The 20,685-nt window shown below is 34.3% G+C and overlaps 1 protein-coding gene across 3 annotated transcripts in view; it reads left to right on the top strand.

Moving 5' to 3' along the window:
* The window catches only part of LOC149786411 (synaptotagmin-7-like), a 555,714-nt gene that overhangs the window by 172,229 nt on the left and 362,800 nt on the right, over positions 1–20,685 (top strand). For all 3 annotated transcript variants that reach the window (XM_089976842.1, XM_089976843.1, XM_089976841.1), the window contains exon 2: positions 17,885–18,167. In XM_089976842.1, coding sequence (XP_089832968.1) covers positions 17,887–18,167 — 281 coding nt within the window. In that variant the 5' untranslated portion in view covers positions 17,885–17,886. The remainder of the gene's footprint in view (positions 1–17,884; positions 18,168–20,685) is intronic.

The raw sequence follows: 20,685 nt of genomic DNA, 5'->3' as shown, positions 1-20,685 counted from the left end.
TTTATTTCCCAGGAAAAATTCTGTAGAAATGAAAAAATATGAACTTATGGTTTTATAGAATCAAATCTAAAAATAATCTGAGAATAAAGTTTTATAGTCCTAATAACAAAATGTACTAATGATTTCACATTCGAATCCCGACAAAGAATCCAAGATGGAAGACGATGATGTATGCTGCAATCTGTAGCGTTGAAGTCAACAGTTCCTTGTAGAAATAAAAATTATCACTCCGGTTTCTGATCGCTGAATAAATTTTTATTAAAAAAACTATCCTTGTTCCACAATATTACATGAGTACACATATTTTCCAGAAACATAACAGAATTAATCCTTTTGAATCCAAGTAATTTGAAATTAACTCCAAACCAAGTAATTTGAAATAACTCCAAACACTGCACAACATACAGCTAACAGTGTAATGGCGCAATTTCTACTCATTAATTCTCCACAATATGGGTTATATGGGCTTTCTAAACCATAAACAAGGGTCACATGATCATCTACTAGAAGTTTATAGAAGCAAGTACTTGTTACAGCTCACATTTACCCAGTGTGACCCTGACAAAAACCAATCATTTCTACTCTAAGAAATAAAAAAAATTTAAACAATTGTTTATATATTAAAGACAAGGTCCCATCATGACCTTGGAAACAACCAATCATTTTAAAATAAAATAAAACTTGTTTACAAAGGTTGCTACAAATTCTGAAACAAGGTCAGGATTTAGTTCAACACCTGATGTTTATAAACTAACAGTTAAGGTCAAACTATTTTCTAAAAAAAATTATCATCTCTAGTGAATAAATTTACATTACAATATCATGTAATGAAAAATAAAAAAACAAAACTGACAAACAATTAAATTGAAATAAATATATATTAAATCAGATATAATTAAATCAAATATACATAACAGGTTAAGGGTCAGTATTTCATTTCTAGAACATTCTAAGTTGTCGGCAAGATCAGGTCTGTTAAGTTTTAGTAAGCTGGCAAAGATCAGGTATATCATGTTTTTCTGAGGGGAATACCAATGTCCTGAACTCAAATCCAAGTAAACATGTTTACCTACTATGTTCTTAAAATAAGAAATAAAAAAGAGCAAAAACCATCATGTTTTATAAAATTCAACAAATAATTTATTTTCCTAAAATACAAAATTGAAAATTGAAAGAACTTACAGTATTCTGAATTAAATACCAAACAGTCCAAAACGTTCTTTCGCCAGCCTGAATGAATCATGTTCTAATTACATTTCAAATTAAGAGCCAGTGGTGATGGTGTTGATGTTCCTGTAGTCTTGAATGTACTAATGTACCAGTGGCCTGAAGTGACAAGTCTTCCAATGAATCACAATAATATATTCCAAGTTGTCTGAATTCACTATAATTCTAAGTTAATGTTTCTGTCCAATATTATTATGAAAGCACACTTTGTATTTCCAGAAAATAATATTTTTAATAAATAATTTTGTGTAAAGTACTGAAGACATCAATACGAATGATTCTGCTAAAGATGTGAAATGCAAGAATGAATAGTTTTTCCAGTAAACAAAATCATATAATAAAAAAAACTAAGATGCAAAAGAAGAGCCAAGATGTAGGACAATAGTTCATTTCTAGAAGAATCTCAGTTGTAAATGGATAAGATATGTTATTACAATTATAATAAGAAATGTAGTAAATATCAAACCCAAATTAAATATGTTTACCTTTGTTGATAATATTAATATTTAACCCATACTCCTAGGGAAATATTAACCATGTACTATTATGTTTAGAGAATGATGAGCTTTAAGTTATGTACACACTGAACTTGATTTTGAACAAGGTAAAGTCCATAATACAATTGTATGTACCATATAATCATGGAGAAAAAACTAACAACAATACAAATTAAATATACATAATTCTACAAATAATAATAATCTTAATATAAAATCTACAATCATAGACAAAAATTAGCAATGTTATATTTTATTTACAAATATATAATCACAATACAAATTAAATATATATAACAATGGTTGCACTGGGTAATTCCTCAAGATATTGATTTTAAATATAATTTTACACTTTTGTGTCAATAGTATGTTGTGGCATTATAAACGAGTATAACTCCATGATATCTGTGCTAATAAACAAAGTTAGCACACTGCAGTTGCACTGTCCCTGGGGAGACTATCTAACCAAAAACAAAGGAGAAAGACGAAATATGAACTGGTATTGTTTTATTAGAGCTAGCAGGTTTGTTATTTTTCAGATGTATCATTTTAAATTTGGAAGGACAATCTGACCAGATTTTCAGATATTATTGGACAGATGTGAGATCATGTGACTACTTTTGAGATGCTATGGTCACATAGTGTTTGGAGTGGAAAGTTTTTATAACATGTGAGTTGGGGGGCTTGGACTGGCTCAGCACACCATCTCAACTAGTAGGAGTGATGTCCCTGCCTTTAAGTGACTGTACCTATTTTCTCCCCTGTCTTAGGTGTTTGAAGTCCCTCTTTTTTGAAAAGTTATTTTAAAAAAGTGCACTGATTTAATAAGCATTCCATTCTGTTTACTATTTTACTGCTAAATATCATCTGTATGATTTTGATTGGCAAAAGATGAAATTCGGTTTATGTTTCATGAACTCCATTGTGTTTTCTTGAATGCTGGTTTTAAATATTTGTGTTGTTTTTGTTGTTGTGTTTGTTTTGTTTCTTGTAATTGTTTGTTGCTGCTGTTGTTTTGTAGTTGTTGCTGCATCTGTCTATATTGCTGTTTCTTGTGGTAGTTCCTGCTTTTGTATTTCTTTGTTCTTTTGGTATTGTGATACTGAATTGGGGTGTTGGTGGCTACATATAGGACTGTTTGTCCAGATTTGTTGGCCATTCCAGTGATGATGATTTTTTTTTTTCTTCAACTTTTATGAAGTTGATTTTGGTAATAATAAATCGTTTATTTGATTTTCGTCCACCTCTTACACCTCTGATGTTACCTTTCTATCAAATTTGTTCAAATTCTGTTGCGAGATTTTGATAAGTCATTGATGTTTCTCTATTTTTATCGATGACAGCCATATCTGATGGTAGATGCGGATCAGTGTGTGAAATTGCCACTGGCCAGCTGGTCCAGTGCCAGCCAATTTTATGCTTGGCTGGGGCAAGATATGAGTAGTCAATTCAATCAAGTCAGCTGGAATTTTAAGGCATATCAAGTTCATTGATTCTACAAATTTTATAGTTTCATGCTATTTAGAATAAATATTTAAAACCAAGTGAAAATTAAACAATTAAGAATTGATTCTAAGATCACCACTTGTGAATCTGGCTGATTTGAGAAGATAAATTTGTATTCACTAGAAGCATGTAACTCCATATAATTAAGACTCTTCTGTGTCAATGTGATGTCATATGAACACATACTACTTCTGATCCACAATGTTAACACTATTAGCTCTGGAGTTATTGTCTTCACTAGCCAGGGTTTTGAGTTGCTACCTTATCTATTAGAATGAGGATATAAATTACAGAAGAGTTCATTTTCGTTACCTACAAAGCAATAATGGGAGATGTCGCGTGGCATAGGCAAACAAACATGGTCTCCTCTTTAGTTAAATTATATCGCAAACATGAAAAAGGTACAAAATATAAATTAGTATAAAAAAACTAGATGATGCAGATGTTGTTTTATTTAGGTAAATTTATCTACATTTCAAGATGCTATGGTGAAAATGTACTGACATTTAGCACTCATTCACAATGCTGAACTTAGCTGCATTCTGCTGATGTGGATGCATTTGTTCCAATTCAGTACACTGCTAGAACTCGTTTCACAGATCTGATCCCATAAGCTGCTGTGTGTTGGGTACCACAGGCTCATCTTTTGGATGCTGAGTTTATTTCTGATGCTGTCATTGATGCTGAGGCTGGATCTAGTTCTGATACTGTCATTGATGCTGAGGCTGGGTCTAGTTTTGATACTGTCATCAATGCTGAGGCTGGGTCTAGGTCAGATACTGTCATCAATGCTGAGGCTGGGTCTAGTGTTGATACAGTCATCAATGCTGAGGCTGGGTCTAGGTCTGATACTGTCATCGATGCTGAGGCTGGGTCTAGTTTTGATACTGTCATCAGTGCTGAGGCTGGGTCTAGGTCTGATACTGTCATCAATGCTGAGGCTGGGTCTAGGTCTGATACTGTCATCGATGCTGAGGCTGGGTCTTGTTTTGATACTGTCATCAGTGCTGAGGCTGGGTCTAGTTTTGATACTGTCATCAGTGCTGAGGCTGGGTCTAGGTCTGATACTGTCATCAATGCTGAGGCTGGGTCTAGGTCTGATACTGTCATCGATGCTGAGGCTGGGTCTAGTTTTGATACTGTCATCAGTGCTGAGGCTGGGTCTAGTTTTGATACTGTCATCAGTGCTGAGGCTGGGTCTAGGTCTGATACTGTCATCAATGCTGAGGCTGGGTCTAGGTCTGATACTGTCATCGATGCTGAGGCTGGGTCTAGTGTTGATACTGTCATCAATGCTGAGGCTGGGTCTAGTGTTATACTGTCATCAGTGCTGAGGCTGGGTCTAGTTTTGATACTGTCATCAGTGCTGAGGCTGGGTCTAGGTCTGATACTGTCATCGATGCTGAGGCTGGGTCTAGGTCTGATACTGTCATTGATGCTGAGGCTGGGTCTAGGTCTGATACTGTCATCGATGCAGAGGCTGGGTCTAGGTCTGATACTGTCATCAATGCTGAGGCTGGGTCTAGGTCTGATACTGTCATCGATGCTGAGGCTGGGTCTAGGTCTGATACTGTCATCAATGCTGAGGCTGGGTCTAGTTCTGATAATGTCATCGATGCTGAAGCTGGGTCTAGTGTTGATACTGTCATCAATGCTGAGGCTGGGCCTAGGTCTGATACTGTCATCGATGCTGAGGCTTGGCCTAGGTCTGATACTGTCATCGATGCAGAGTCAATTGGATGAAGATCCTTATACAGACTATAAATCAGACTGGTCATCAACGATGAGTTTATGATACCCAGCCTGTACATAAGTTATATATGGATCTGGATCAGCTGGACAGTGAGCATCATTGTCCTGGTCAGTAAATACTGGATTTGTTATTTTGACTTTAATAAAAATATAGTAAAATTTATATGTGATACAAATATCATATTGTGTGTTTTACTTTATGTTCCATGTTTCATTATATAAATAACCTTACTAAGGACTGATATTCATATCTACCATTATTTACCGATGGGCCATTGACTACATTTTTTATTTTGTATGATGATATGTAGGACCCATTGGTTTTGGACAGGACCAGTAGTATTTCCAGATTACTAGTCCTGGGCTTGTGAAAATTTTTGGCAAGTTTCACACACTGATCAGGGTTGCTTGAATCGGTTTGAAAGAGTCTCATGCCCAGATGTCTTCAAAATTTATCAAATTCTGTTGAGTGGTTCTTGCAATGTTATAAATAGCAATTGTGAACAGACGGCACAAAATTAATGACACATAAATGACTTAAGATCATACAGTAATCTCATATGATCATTTGTCCATGTGAACTTCTGAAACTTGCCTGAATAAATGGGGAGAAACTTTCTCAAATATTTTTTGCATGCATTTGAAGGAATCATCTCACTAGTTACTGCAAGTGTAATTCAGCTGATGAAATAAGTTCTTTTGTAATTTCCTACTTTAACCGAATCATCATCACCAAATTATAGTGTTCTACTTGGGAAGGAGACAGAATGGGGCAGAATGATTTCCCAAAAGCAAACTTTGTCCTATTCTACATGTATTGCTTTTACTTGTTCATTTTGAATACTGGTTTGTTGTGAGTGATAATTTGTTGTGTGCAGTACTGGTGTGTGTGTGTGTGTGTGTGTGTGTGTGTGTGTGTGATTTGGATTTTTACATAGCTTGAACAATTTTTCAGTCATATCACTATGTTTGCATTGTGGCAGTTTATAGTGATGTCTAGCAATGAGGAATCATGCTGCAGACATATAGCATGATATCTCACTCAGTCACATTATCCTGACACCAGGCTGACCAGTCTTAACACTAACCTCTTAATGCTGAGTGCCAAGCAAGACAGCTGTTAGTACCATTTTTGTAAGTCTTTGCTATGACTCAGTCGGGGATTGAACCCACGACCTCCTGCATCCGAGTCGGACACTCTAATTACTTGGCCACCGGAGCGGTCTGCAATACTGGTGTATAACATTGTGAGACTAGTCTCAGTCACAGATACCCCAGCCAGTATGGTACACTGGGACAAAAGAATGTCTGAATGACAGATTTGGGTCAAACAGGGGCCATAACTCATTAACAGTTTGTCAGAAAAACTGGGACAATTGAACATGACCTAAATCCTTTCAGTATTTATAATCAAACTAAATTAAGTTATAAGCCATGAAGTCCTTTAGAATTTATTGAGTGGATGGGGTGTTGTTGGTTTACACTCAATTCAGTAGTCCTTCAGAAGTTACAGAGTGGATGGGGTGCTGTGGTTAATACTAATTGTGTTCTCAGTAGATAATTGGAAGGGGCATACACAAAAAATCATATTAGGTTGTCCATGCCCAAAACTAAATCAACAGCTTTTTGGGAGAAAATAGCAATAAAATTTCTTCACTTGGATTCAGAAATAGTTTCCTTGGCACAGTCAATGAAATGCAGGGGTATCCACATCTCTCTCTCTCACATGCATGCATTCATGCGTGCATGTGCACACACAGACACACGCAGCTTCAAGTGAGGGGCAATCATATACACCTCTAAACATGTATTGGCTTATATCTGTAAAACTTTATAGCTGACTTGTATGTTTGTTTCCCAAGTCCTGTGAAAATAATTCTGCAGGTGCCCCAGGCGTTTGTGAATAAAATGTGTTTGCTCTCTCATTTCCATATTTGGAAAAATTGCATTACAAAAATTGTCTGTCTTCATAAATATTATAAATTCAAGGAAAAAAACAGCAATTCAAGAACCTGGTGTATTCCATAAAAAGAAATAGAAATTTAGTGATACATGTCACGTATGCATCTGTAAGCTATCTGTAATGTCTAAATATGCATTTAACACCAAAGGTGTCCTGGCAGTCCATTATGAATGGGGCATAATTAGTAATCAATATGAACTCCAGAAACCATTAATGAACATTCTAGGAGGTATATAGACAAACAGATCATAGTTCCTATCACTCCTCTGGGATGTCATTTGTAGATCCATTGTTCTTCTCAGTTGTGAAGCCTGCTGTGCTATACCTAAAGAAACTGTCAATAATTTTGACACCTTAGGTTCCTTGAAGGTGATGTAAAATATATGAGGACAGGCATGGAAAAAAAACAAGAAGAAAATGTAATAAATACTGCCAGATAGAAGAAAAGAAGGACAGGTGAAGGAAATTTGAGACAAAATGGCACAGAAGAGAGAAAAGCAGAAAGGAAAAAAACAATGAATAATATCTGCAAATGAACAGATATCATGATAGACAAGATGAATAATTTGTGCATGGAAGAATGGATGGCTGCAGGAACTGATATAATTGATGGCTAGATGGAGAGATAAGCAGAGACTAATAGATTAAAAGATATGAAAATATATAATATTAATTAGAATGAACTTTTAGCATTACAAGTAAAAAATATGAATTATATTCCCTTGAGTAGATTTGTTCCATTAGTCTTGGGTCCTGAGTGGGTGAGTGGTCTAAGGTCCTCATCTATACAGATCATTTAGACATCACATGTTTATGTTCAAGTCTTGGCTTGCCAACATGGATATGTGAGAAAGCTTTCCATTAGCTTCCTTTGTGTCAGTGGTTCTTCCCACGATCTTAACAGCTTCTCCCTTCACCAAATATCCTGACTGTTATGTATAGCTGATCATATGCTGACAAATGACATCATATACTGACAAATGACATCATGTACTGACAAATGGCATCATATACTGACAAATGACATCATTGCTGACAAATTACATCATACACTGACAAATGGCATCAGACCCTACAAAACCCAACCAGTCCATCAGTGAAGGACATACATTTTATTGGGGTATTTTGTGAGGTAACAGTCTTCATTGATTTTGTGGTTGCAACAAGTCACAAACTGAGAGATCCAACAAACAATGATTCTTCAGTATAAACATGAAAAAGAATGAATTCACAGTAACTGTTAGACCACTGTTGTCCTATGTTTTGCTCATGTGTATTGAACATGATACCATTTACAGCACCATGCATGGCCAGATCAAGGTCATTCTATTTGATAGATTAGTACAGTGCTCTGTCTTTTCAATGCTGATTCATTATCACAGTCTCTCTTTTTATACTGTCTCTTTATAATGCACTCTCTTCATGATGCTGTCTCTTTTTAATGATGTATTGTTTGTAATACTGTCTCTTTATGCTGTGTTTTTATAATACCTTGTCTCTATTTCTAATGCTCTCTCTTTATAATTATCCCTGTTTATATCTCTTTATTATTGCTTTCTCATAAAGCTGTCTATTTACAATGTTCTCCATAATGCTGTCTCTTTATAATGATGTCTCTTTATAATGCAATATCTTTATAAAGGTGTTTCTTTATAATGCTCTCTTTTTATAATGCAGTATATTTATAAAGGTGTTTCTTTATAACGCTGTCTCTTTACAATGTTCTCTATACTGCTGTCTCTTTATTATGCAGTCTCTTTATAATGGTGTTTCTTTATAATGCTGTCTCTTTACTATGTTTTGTCTTTATAATGCTGTCTCTTATAATGGTGTTTCTTTATAATGGTGTCTCTTTACAATGCTGTCTCTTTATGATGCTATTCATGGGAGCCATAAGTGATTGGTATTATTAAGTGAGAGAACCTCATACAGAATTTTTTTCCACCAAGGTTGTTTCATAGTAGTGCATAGCAACAAAAAATGATAGATGTGAAACTACATTATGAACTAATGTTATGTCAACTTGGAACTAAAATTAAGTGATATTAATTGACTACTTTTTTAATTATCAATTGTAATCCAAGATTTAACCAATTGAATCATGGATCCATGATCATTTCCATGTTTTAAAAGGGGCAGTGGTATAGTGAGGGGCTTTATAATGAGGAACTACTGTATAAATCCTGGTCTACCATCACATTATGCAATTGTTCATGTGCATATATTTACACTACCTTTACTCTGCTGCCAACCACTCCAGTAGCCTAGTGGTTAGAGCATCCACCTTGGATGTGGGAGGTCATGGGTTTGATCCCCGGGCGAGTCATGCCAAAGACTTACAAAAATGGTACTAGCAGCTGCTTCGCTTGGCGCTCAGCATTAAGAGGTTAGTGTTAGGACTGGTTGGCCTGGTGTCAGGATAATGTGACTGGGTGGGACATCATGCTGCGTTAAAAATCTAAATCACATACATACACACACACACACACATACTCTGCTGCCTATTACATACAGATAAACAGAGTATTCATTATGGTTAGTAAAGACATGAACTCAATAGTATTATCAGCACAAACTCAATAGTATTATGAACATTAAATCATTAGTGTTATCAGCATCAACTCATTTGTATTATCAGCATTTACTGGACATAATTATCAGCCAGTTTTAATGCCATGCACATTGATGTCATCGCTAATCACCTACCCATTATCCAATGAACTTGATCATGCAGTATAAATGACAACTGATGACATGACTCTCAGTTCTAATCACTTCAATACAACAGACCCTTGCTATAACGCCACTTCCTATTCCACTGCCCATCTTATAACATTGGTATAGTCATGGATCCCAATAACATTTTTGAAGATCATTTTATCACTGTTACGATTGTTTGATTTTATTTCTTGGTTAATAACAACCAATTATGATTTCACATTACGTGACCAGTACTTGGTTTTTCATGCAGTATTATGACAAACCCCAGATGTAACTTGCCTCTAAATAAGGCTCTCTCACTTATAACACTGGTCACTTTCATGGCTTCCAGAATAGCTATATAGCGGTAATACACTCTGTTGGTATCAGTACACCAATTCAGTCAGTCAGCTATAAAGAGGTAATAAATATTGTGGTATCAATACACTAATTCAGTCAATCAGGTATAAAGAGGTAATACACTCTGTATCAATATACTAACTTAGTCAATCAAGTATAAATATGTAATATACCCTGTGGTATCAATAGACTAATTCAGTCAAACATGTAACAATATGTAATACACCCTGTTGTATTAATACACTGATTCAGTCAATTGGGTATAAAGAGGTAATGTATTCGGTGGTATCAATACACTAATTCAGTCAGTCTGGTATAAAGAAGTAATACACTCTGTGGTATCAGTATGCTATTTCAGTAAATCATGTATCAATATGTAATACACCCTCTGGTATCAGTACACTAATTCAGTCAATCAGGTATAAATATATAATACACCCTGTGGTATCAATACACTAATTCAGTCAATCTTGTATCAATATGTAATACACTCTGTGTTATCAGTACACTAATTCAGTCAATCGGGTATAAAGAGGTGATAAACTCTGTTGGTATCAAAACACTAATTCAGTCAGTCAGGTATAAATATGTAATACACCCTGTGGTATCATTACACTAATTCAGTCAATTGGGTATAAAGAGGTAATACACTCTGTGGTATCAATACACTAATTCAATCAATCAGGTATAAAGAGGTAAAAGACTGCTGGTATCAATACACTAATTCAGTCAATCAGGTATAAATGGTTAAATGTTTAGTGAGGTAAGCCTCCTGTGTTGAACAAGAAAACTAACAGGTGTGATTCTGCTGGTGAATCCCCTGCAATAAAATTTCCAGTTATTTATTGTAAATGCAACTATTTACAGAAAATGCAACCTGTACTGATTTCTGGACCACATTAGTCTCTATCACAATAAGATAACTTGAAAGTAATGTACTGGATTTTATGAACATCTGTGGCAAAATAATGGAAATACATAAGGAACTTAATTAGTTTAATGACACCTTAAGTATTATAAAAGAATCCCTTATTTTTATAATTTGTCATCTTATACCACTGTTTTTTTCTTGTTATGGTTGCAAATGAAAATAAATAGATAAATCAGGTATTTTGGTGTATATGTGAACATTCCTATGCTGAAAAATATATTTCCTTATTAATGGTTGCAACCACTGGGCTTGGACATGATTTTCTTTCTATTACAAATGCACCCTAATTATAACACACAATAATATATCACTACGCATAGCACCAAATTTATTTAAAGTTTATTTGAATGCAAATCAAACTTGGTTGCATACTTATTACCATAAATACTTATTTATAAGTTGGATCAAACTGCAAACTGACTCAGATCTGCCATCACATAATGCATCAGCAGGTTAGAGTCTATGTTGTTTCAGTTCAGTCCAACTTGTAAAGGAGTATATATGGTACTCATGGCGGGGGGGGGGGAGAGCTGTTTTACATTGGTATCATATGAAAAGTTTTTTTTCTAGGCCTTTCTGTCAAAAGGATAATGACATAAAGCTGTCTACAAATGCATCCTTTCTGTGAAATATCTTAATTTGTTGCATTGTAACTACATTGCTACTAGCCTTATTTAAGAAAAAAAATAATGCATACAAACATCAGTAACCCCATTCTTTGATTACTTACCATATCTACTCATTTATTAGTTGAATCAAAATGCAAACAACAAAGATTCTGATCTGCTTGTGCCTGCAGCTCAGGGTCTGTAATGTTTGTTCTACTGTTTGCTCCTAACAATCTGCAGAGACCAAGATCTGCTGGTACATTATGCAATGGCAGATCTGGGTCTGTGTTGTTTGCAGCTGAATTTGTCTTATAATTGAGTATATACAGTATGTTAATAAACTAATTTCATTATTCATCATTGTTAAGCTTTTTGTTTTGTGACTCAATGTGACTTTTATACCACATTGGGCTACTGGACTTTGGACCCAGAGTTGAGATGATGCCTTTCACTTGGAAGACTGCAGACATAGCATCATTCAGTGAAGATCCCCGGTCTCATCTTGATCCTGCATCACCAGATGATGCCTTTCACTTGGAAGACTGCAGACATAGCATCATTCAGGAAAGACCCCCGGTCTCATCTTGATCCTGCATCTCCAACTTGTTATGCCTCAATGGAATCTGTCTTGTGTTTTGTGGTCCTTACCCACCCCCATGAACCTTTGAGTGAGGCTTCCTTTCTGGGCCTCACTGTGCTTTTGCTCACTTTGTCATCTCCTAGAAAATTGCTGTGAGGTGCATTGTCTGTTGACACATCTTGTCTCCAACTTAATGGCAATTATGAATGTTTCTCTCCTTTGCCAGCTGGGCTTTTTAACCAAAATCAGATACCTTTGGTAGCTCCATTACCTGTAGAGATTACAGGCTTCAATTGAATCTGTGCTGGAGATGATCAGGATAGGCTTTTAGGGCACTTCCACCTGAATGCCGCAAAAGGGAAAAGGAAAGGAATGTCTTTTCCTTCCTCTTAAGGGTTCTGTTGATATTTTGGCTTCCACTATCTCACAGTGGATTGTCACCACAATCTGAAAAGCTTATCAGTCCTTTACCGATAGAGACCCTTCTTTTGAGAACCTAAAAGACCACAAGATTTCATTCATTGCAGCTTCACAGACCTATCTAAATCATTCTTCCTTGGACAACATGATGAAAGCAACATTAGGTCATTCCGTCCAGCCTAATCTCCTTCTACCTTCACTTGTTATCACAACTGAGTGCAGTCATTTTCATTTCTGTGACCCATAGTTGCTGCATGGCATGTGGCTCAGAATTCCTCATTATACTAAATTTAATTTCTGAACAATAATTTCTCTATAAAAACCTGTGATGTTGTCATGCATAAGAGGTAACTATTGAAGGCAAGAGACATGGTCACTCAGTGGTCAGCATGCTGGACTCACAACTGAAATGGTGTGGCTTCAAATCCTGACATCAGATCAGCCAAAGTCAGATACCATGGTATGCCCTTTACTCCAATTGCCTTGACACTAAATATAACCTTCTTGTATTATTGTGTCCCATAAAAGACCAAATTAAATCAATTCTTTGCTAAAAGCCCTGCCAAGCAGACAGCAGGACCCATTGCATTGTACCCATTGCTGATACTGAAATGTATTTATTATGTTACAACCATACAAATTCTTATGTCAGTGGACCAATTATTTGAAAAGACATTTCACATTAAAGTTCTTCATTAAAGACAAGGAAGATGGCAATGAAGAAAATGTAAAATTAGAGCATTCCATTTGTTCAATAATTAGGAATGGAATGATTGCAAGAGAAACAAAACCTAGTGTGTTACATGTTATCTTTCTTTTTTTACACGCCCTGACCCCAATGACCATTTTGAAAGTCTTTTTATCATTACTCATTCAAAATGGATGTTCATGTAATCATTAATAAATTCTGCTCATAGTGTTTATTTGCTGCTAAGTGAAAATGTTGCCAATCTCACAGCTTGTATGCTTGTCAAGGCAGCCATCTTGAAAATCTTACTATTGATATTTTTATTCTATAACATTGATGCAGTTGATATACAAGAGACAGCTGCTTTGAAAGTTCAAGTTGACATATTTCAGAAACATTCTATTTTATATTTACTATTTGTAGTATTGCATTTTGCAAAATATAATAATACTTGCATAACAAATACATGAAGTAATAACCCAACTTCAGACAACAAGAGTAATTTGCAAAATGATCATATATGGCTTTAAGACATATAGCAAATGTCTTAATAAGTCTTCTCTTCAACTTCTAGCCATCAGAAATAGTCTAATAGCCACCATGAGACATTGTCTACTGGGACCTTTTTGGTTCAGTGGCAAATAATTTGAAATTAAACACTTCCTCAGCAAATACTCAATACACTTCAAAAATGGCATCTCTTTCTACCAAGAGATTTCAAGAAATTAAGCTTCCAGTGTCAGGCTTCCACAACTAACTTAGCAGGGGTAGAATATTAACTTAGTATTCATTCCAGGCCCTAAACAGTGTTATGTTTCTGTAACTTGCTACAGCATGTTAAATAGACCTATTTATGATGGCAGCTAATGGAAGCAGATTTGGTTTTGAGTGATTGCACCCCTGCCAAAAAATTATCCATTGTTGGTAAAGTGGTATAAGGCTGCAAAGAAATTGGTTTAATGTATTTAATTCTAGTCAGCATCACAAGCCTTTCACTAAGATGTCTTTGCCATTTGGGATTTTCTGGAAGTATTATGAACTTGAAGTGAAAATTGAGTATTCTGTATTATACTGACAAAATTCTAGAAACACAGGAGTTTTCTATGTGCACACAGGTAGGCAGAAAGTACTTTAGCAATGATAAATATAATAATTACATAGAGTTAGGTTTTTTGGTGTCACATACATTATGTAGATAATAAGAAATCAGTGAACCATACTGTAAATAAATGAAAAATGTTCACAGAAGTGAAGATCAAAGATTAATGCTGATACTTTTTTTGGTGGTGGTGGTGGGGGAATCTGATGTATATGAATATTGCTTTAACCAAAAATGAAGGATCTGGAATTGGACTGATACATATACTTTCAGTGATGACTGTTATCCATTCCAGATGGGCAGCTTAGATATTTGATGCTAGGCATATTTAGATATTTGATGCTAGGAAATTTAGATATTCATTCTAGGCATATTTAGGTATTGATTCTAGGCATATTTAGATATTGATTCAAGGCATATTTAGATATTGATTTTAGGCATGCTTAGATATTGATTCTAGGCATGTTTAGATATTGATTCTATGCATATTTAGATATTGATTTTAGGCATATTTAGGTATTGATTCTAGGCACATTTAGATATTGATTCTAGGGATATTTAGATATTGATTCTAGGCATATTTAGTTATTGATTTTAGGCATATTTAGATATTGATTCTAGGCATATTTAGATATTTATTATATGCATGCTTGGATATTGATTCTAGGGATATTAAAATATTGATTCTTGGGATATTTAGATATTAATTCTATGCATATTTAGATATTGATTCTAGGCATATTTAGATGTTGATTCTAGGCATATTTAGATATTGATTTTAAGCATATTTAGATATTGATTATAGGCATATTTAGATATTGATTTTAAGCATATTTAGATATTGATGCTAGGCATATTTAGATATTGATTCTAGGCATGTTTAGATATTGATTCTAGGCATATTTAGATATTGATTCTAGGCATATTTAGATATTGATTCTAGGCATGTTTAGATATTGATTCTAGGCATATTTAGATATTGATTCCAGGCATGTTTAGATATTGATTCTAGGGATATTTAGATATTGATTCTCGGCATATTTAGATATTGATTCTAGGCATGTTTAGATATTGATTCTAGGCATATTTAGATATTGATTCCAGGCATGTTTAGATATTGATTCTAGGGATATTTAGATATTGATTCTCGGCATATTTAGATATTGATTCTAGGCATGTTTAGATATTGATTCTAGGCATGTTTAGATATTGATTCTAGGCATATTTAGATATTGATTCTAGACATATTTAGATATTGATTCCAGGCATATTTAGATGTTGATTCTAAGGATATTTAGATACTGATTCTAGGCATGTTTAGATATTGATTCTAGGCATATTTAGATATTGATGCTAGGCATATTTAGATATTGATTTTAAGCATATTTAGATATTGATGCTAGGCATATTTAGATATTGATTCTAGGCATGTTTAGATATTGATTCTAGGCATATTTAGATATTGATTCTAGACATATTTAGATATTGATTCTAGGCATGTTTAGATATTGATTCTAGGCATATTTAGATATTGATTCCAGGCATGTTTAGATATGGATTCTAGGGATATTTAGATATTGATTCTCGGCATATTTAGATATTGATTCTAGGCATGTTTAGATATTGCTTCTAGGCATATTTAGATATTGATTCCAGGCATGTTTAGATATTGATTCTAGGGATATTTAGATATTGATTCTCGGCATATTTAGATATTGATTCTAGGCATGTTTAGATATTGATTCTAGGCATATTTAGATATTGATTCCAGGCATATTTAGATGTTGATTCTAAGGATATTTAGATACTGATTCTAGGCATGTTTAGATATTGATTCCAGGCATGTTTAGATATTAATTCTAGGCATATTTAGATATTGATTCTAGGCATGTTTAGATATTGATTCTAGGCATATTTAGATATTGATTCCAGGCATGTTTAGATATTGATTCTAGGGATATTTAGATATTGATTCTCGGCATATTTAGATATTGATTCTAGGCATGTTTAGATATTGATTCTAAGCATATTTAGATATTGATTCTAGGCATATTTAGATATTTCTTTTAGGCATATTTAGGTATTGATTCAAGGGATATTTAGATATTGATTCTAGGCATATTTAAATATTGATTCAAGGCATATTTAGATAGTGATGCTAAGCAAATTTAGATATTGATGCTAGGCATGCTTAGATATTGATTCTAGGCATATTTAGATATTGATTCCAGGCAAATTTAGATATTGATTCTAGGCAAATTTAGATATTGATTCTAGGCATGTTTAGACATTGATTCAAGGTATATTTAGATAGTGATGCTAAGCAAATTTAGATATTGATGCTAGGCATGCTTAGATATTGATTATAGGCATATTTAGATATTGATGCTAGGCATATTTAGATATTGATTCTATGCATATTTAGATATTGATTTTAGGCATGTTTAGATATTGATTCCAGGCATGTTTAGATATTGATTCAGGCATGTTTAGATATTGATTCCAGGCATGTTTAGATATTGATGCTAGGCATATTTAGATATTGATTTTAGGCATGTTTAGATATTGATTCCAGGCATGTTTAGATATTGATTCTAGGCATATTTAGATGTTGATTCTAGGCATATTTAGATATTGATTCCAGGCATGTTTAGATATTGATTCTAGGCATATTTAGATATTGATTCCAGGCATGTTTAGATATTGATTCCAGGCATGTTTAGATATTGATTCTAGGCATATTTAGATATTGATGCTAGGCATATTTAGATATTGATTCTAGGCATATTTAGATATTGATTCTTGGCATATTTAGATGTTGATTCTAGGCATATTTAGATATTGATTCCAGGCATGTTTAGATATTGATTCTAGGCATGTTTAGATATTGATTCTAGGCATTGATTCTAGGCATATTTAGATATTGATTCCAGGCATGTTTAGATATTGATTCTAGGCATATTTAGATACTGATTCAAGGCATATTTAGATTTTGATTCAAGGCATATTTAGGTATTGATTCTAGGCAAATTTAAATAGTGATGCTAGGCATACTTAGATATTGTGGACCAGGGCATCTATTGTCAGAACTTATTATTGTGGATCTGGCAATAATTGTCAGAACTAACTGTTGTGGATATGGGCATCTATATTGTCAGTTTGGGTTATTGTGGATTTGGCTTCTATTGTCAGAACTAACTATTGTAGCTCCGGGAATCTATGGTCATAACTGACTATTGTGGACTTGGTCATGCCTGGACTGTTGTGGACTTGGTCATGCCTGGACTGTTGTGGACCTGGGCATCTGTTGTAAAAATGTAAAGCAATATCACTGAACTCTTTTACTAAAACAATATCACAGTTATTCCTTTTTTTAAAAAAACACTTGAACAAAGGAACTCTGAATATTGCTTACATTTAAGATGGAGATTATGTAAATGAAATGTTTGAATTTTAGATCTGGTCTATATGGGATTTACATGTAAAAACTGTAACTTTGTATTTATGGTTCTTGATCAACACCTTAAATGAATCTTATGCAATTTCTTTTCAGCCATGGAGATTGTTGAGATTGGTCTGATTGTGGCAGGTGTTATGGCCTCTCTTGTCATTCTGATGGCTTTCTTCATGCTGTGTAGCTGGTGTTTTGGCTCCAAGAAATCTGTGGATGAGGAGGAAGATGAAACAATAGAGAGCACAGATTACAACCCTATAGTAGTCCTGGACACAGATGAAACAGATGTCCGCCAACTTCAGTCTCGCCACTGGGAAGACCGTGCTCAAAACAATCAAGGGTTCAGCGCTAGCAGTCCAGTTGTTACAAGAAAGACCATACGGTAGGATTGATATTCTTTGTGTGTGCATTTGTAATAAAAAATTTGATTTCAGGATTTTTGCATAATGTGAAGTAGTGGGTATCTTACATATATTGCAGCTGAAAATTGTATATCACAATCACCATAAGATTATGCCTTGTAGCTGATATTGTGATAATAATGCGGCAGGTAGAATTTTCACAATTGCCACTTTTACTCACTTATAAGTCAACCCAGTTGCAAACAACATAGACCCCAATCTGCCATCACATAATGTACCAGCAGATCAGTGTCTGCATCTTTTGTTCTGCTGATGCATTATGTAGTGGCATATCTGATGAGTGCAATTTACAGTTGGACTTGACATATAAGCAGCTATAAATATGGTACCCTTCAGTAATGAACTATGTGTATCTATTAAACATGCATTGTGAATCTACCTGATACAGGGCTTGAAATTAAATATGTAATATCAATCTATCTGATACAGGGCTTGATATTAAATATGTAATATCAATCTATCTGATACAGGGCTTGTAATCAAACATTTGACATCGATGTACCTGATACAGGGGTTGCAATTAAACATGTGATATCATACCTACCTGATACAGGGCATGATAGTAAACATGTGATATCATACCTACCTGATACAGGGCTTGATATTAAACATGTGACTCATACCTAGCTGATACAGGGCTTGATATTAAACATGTGATATCATACCTACCTGATACAGGGCTTGATATTAAACATGTGATATCATGCCTACCTGATACAGGGCTTGATATTAAACATGTGACTCATACCTAGCTGATACAGGGCTTGATATTAAACATGTGATATCATACCTACCTGATACAGGGCTTGATATTAAACATGTGACTCATACCTAGCTGATACAGGGCTTGATATTAAACATGTGATATCATACCTACCTGATACAGGGCTTGATATTAAACATGTGATATCATACCTACCTGATACAGGGCTTGACATTAGGATTTTGTTTTGTTCATTGATATTCAGGATGACCAGGAAAACATATTTACTCATTAAGTAAAAATTTCAGTAATCTGAAGGATCTTTTACAGATCTTGTCTCCATTTCACTGATGCTGGTAAAATCACAGCCATCAGTGAGTAAAGTACCACTTACACTTTGGTATTTTACCAGATATTCTGTACAGAAAGTGCACAATATCACATGCCTTTTTGGATGATACTTAATTTGTATTTGTTTTCTAATGATTTGGCAAACTTTCTTATTCTTTGACAATGTTTTTTATGATTTTATATTTATTATCTTCATCTTTTATCTTTTAATTCATGGAGCAAACCAGCTTTACATTTGGTATTTTGTCTTGCTGTAATTCATGTTTACACTTATCTGGAAGGGTTCATCTTGTTAAATTTCTTTGTGTTTCATTTCATATTTTTCTAACTTTACCTTTAGTTGGTGCCATAAAGCCTCTTATGTGTTCAGGTGCCGTAAAACGTTTCTTCATACATACCTAATCACCCTCGTTGCTGAACTGGTCACATTTGTTATTGTGCTCTTTCATGACATCAGCTAGTTTCTATGTTGTTGATCATTCAATGGGAACTTAAACTAAGTAATGCTTTACCCATACTAGAAAAACAGATACATGTATTTGAAATGAGAAACATCAAGCTGTAAAAATGCTTTTATTATCCATATTATCTGATGGACTACCTCATGATGAGGTCAACAGTCAGTGATAAAAAATAGGTGACATCCTCCATAACTCCTCATACCACTTTGTGACACATAAAAACGAAGACACAGCAATTCATATCCTCAGTAAAGTAGATTCAGTTGTGTGATATAAAGTCATCAACAGGTATTTGGGTTATTATTTTTCTTTTTACTTTTCCAGTTAGCTCAAAGTGCAGGATTCACCATCTCTGAGATGAGAGTTTCACAAGCTTTTGTCATCTCATATTTCTTCAATAGCAGTTTTCCCCATGATAAACACATTTTAGATGTAGTCATTTTTTTATTTTTACCTAGAATATCATTAGAAATGTTGGTTTTCCACAATAAAATTCCTGAATATGTCAGATTTTCGGAATTATATAATGTGTATAGCTGTATATCATTTTGATGATGCGCATTCTCACATTCATGACAATAAATGTATTTACATTATGAAACAATATCAGCATTAGAACTGGTATCAGTCAGCAGTTTTCAGTCATTATTATAATCTACATCACTTTGATATATATATATATACTTTCTAGCACTGATTGAGACTTGTTGGGTTTTAATCTATTGATTCTGTCAATAAATACTTTACTCAAACAGATTATGCAACATGATCTTTCCACAGCTCATGAACTTCCAGAGAGTTGAAACTAATAAAGTATAATAAATATGTAATTGATGGCTGGTTACAACACTTATCACCAGTGGTGGTACATGTACTCAAGGAAAAGACTGACATAGTTTTACAGAAACAAAAACCTTGACACCAGAATGTATTACCAGAATTCTTTATTTGTATAGGAAATAT

The sequence above is a fragment of the Sinohyriopsis cumingii genome, chromosome 12 (genome assembly GCF_028554795.1).
Source record: "Sinohyriopsis cumingii isolate HCF-2022 chromosome 12, ASM2855479v2, whole genome shotgun sequence".
In the NCBI taxonomy this organism is placed as follows: Eukaryota; Metazoa; Mollusca; class Bivalvia; order Unionida; family Unionidae; genus Sinohyriopsis; species Sinohyriopsis cumingii.
Note: the sequence above shows the minus strand (reverse complement) of the source record. Positions and strands in the feature narration are given on the sequence as shown.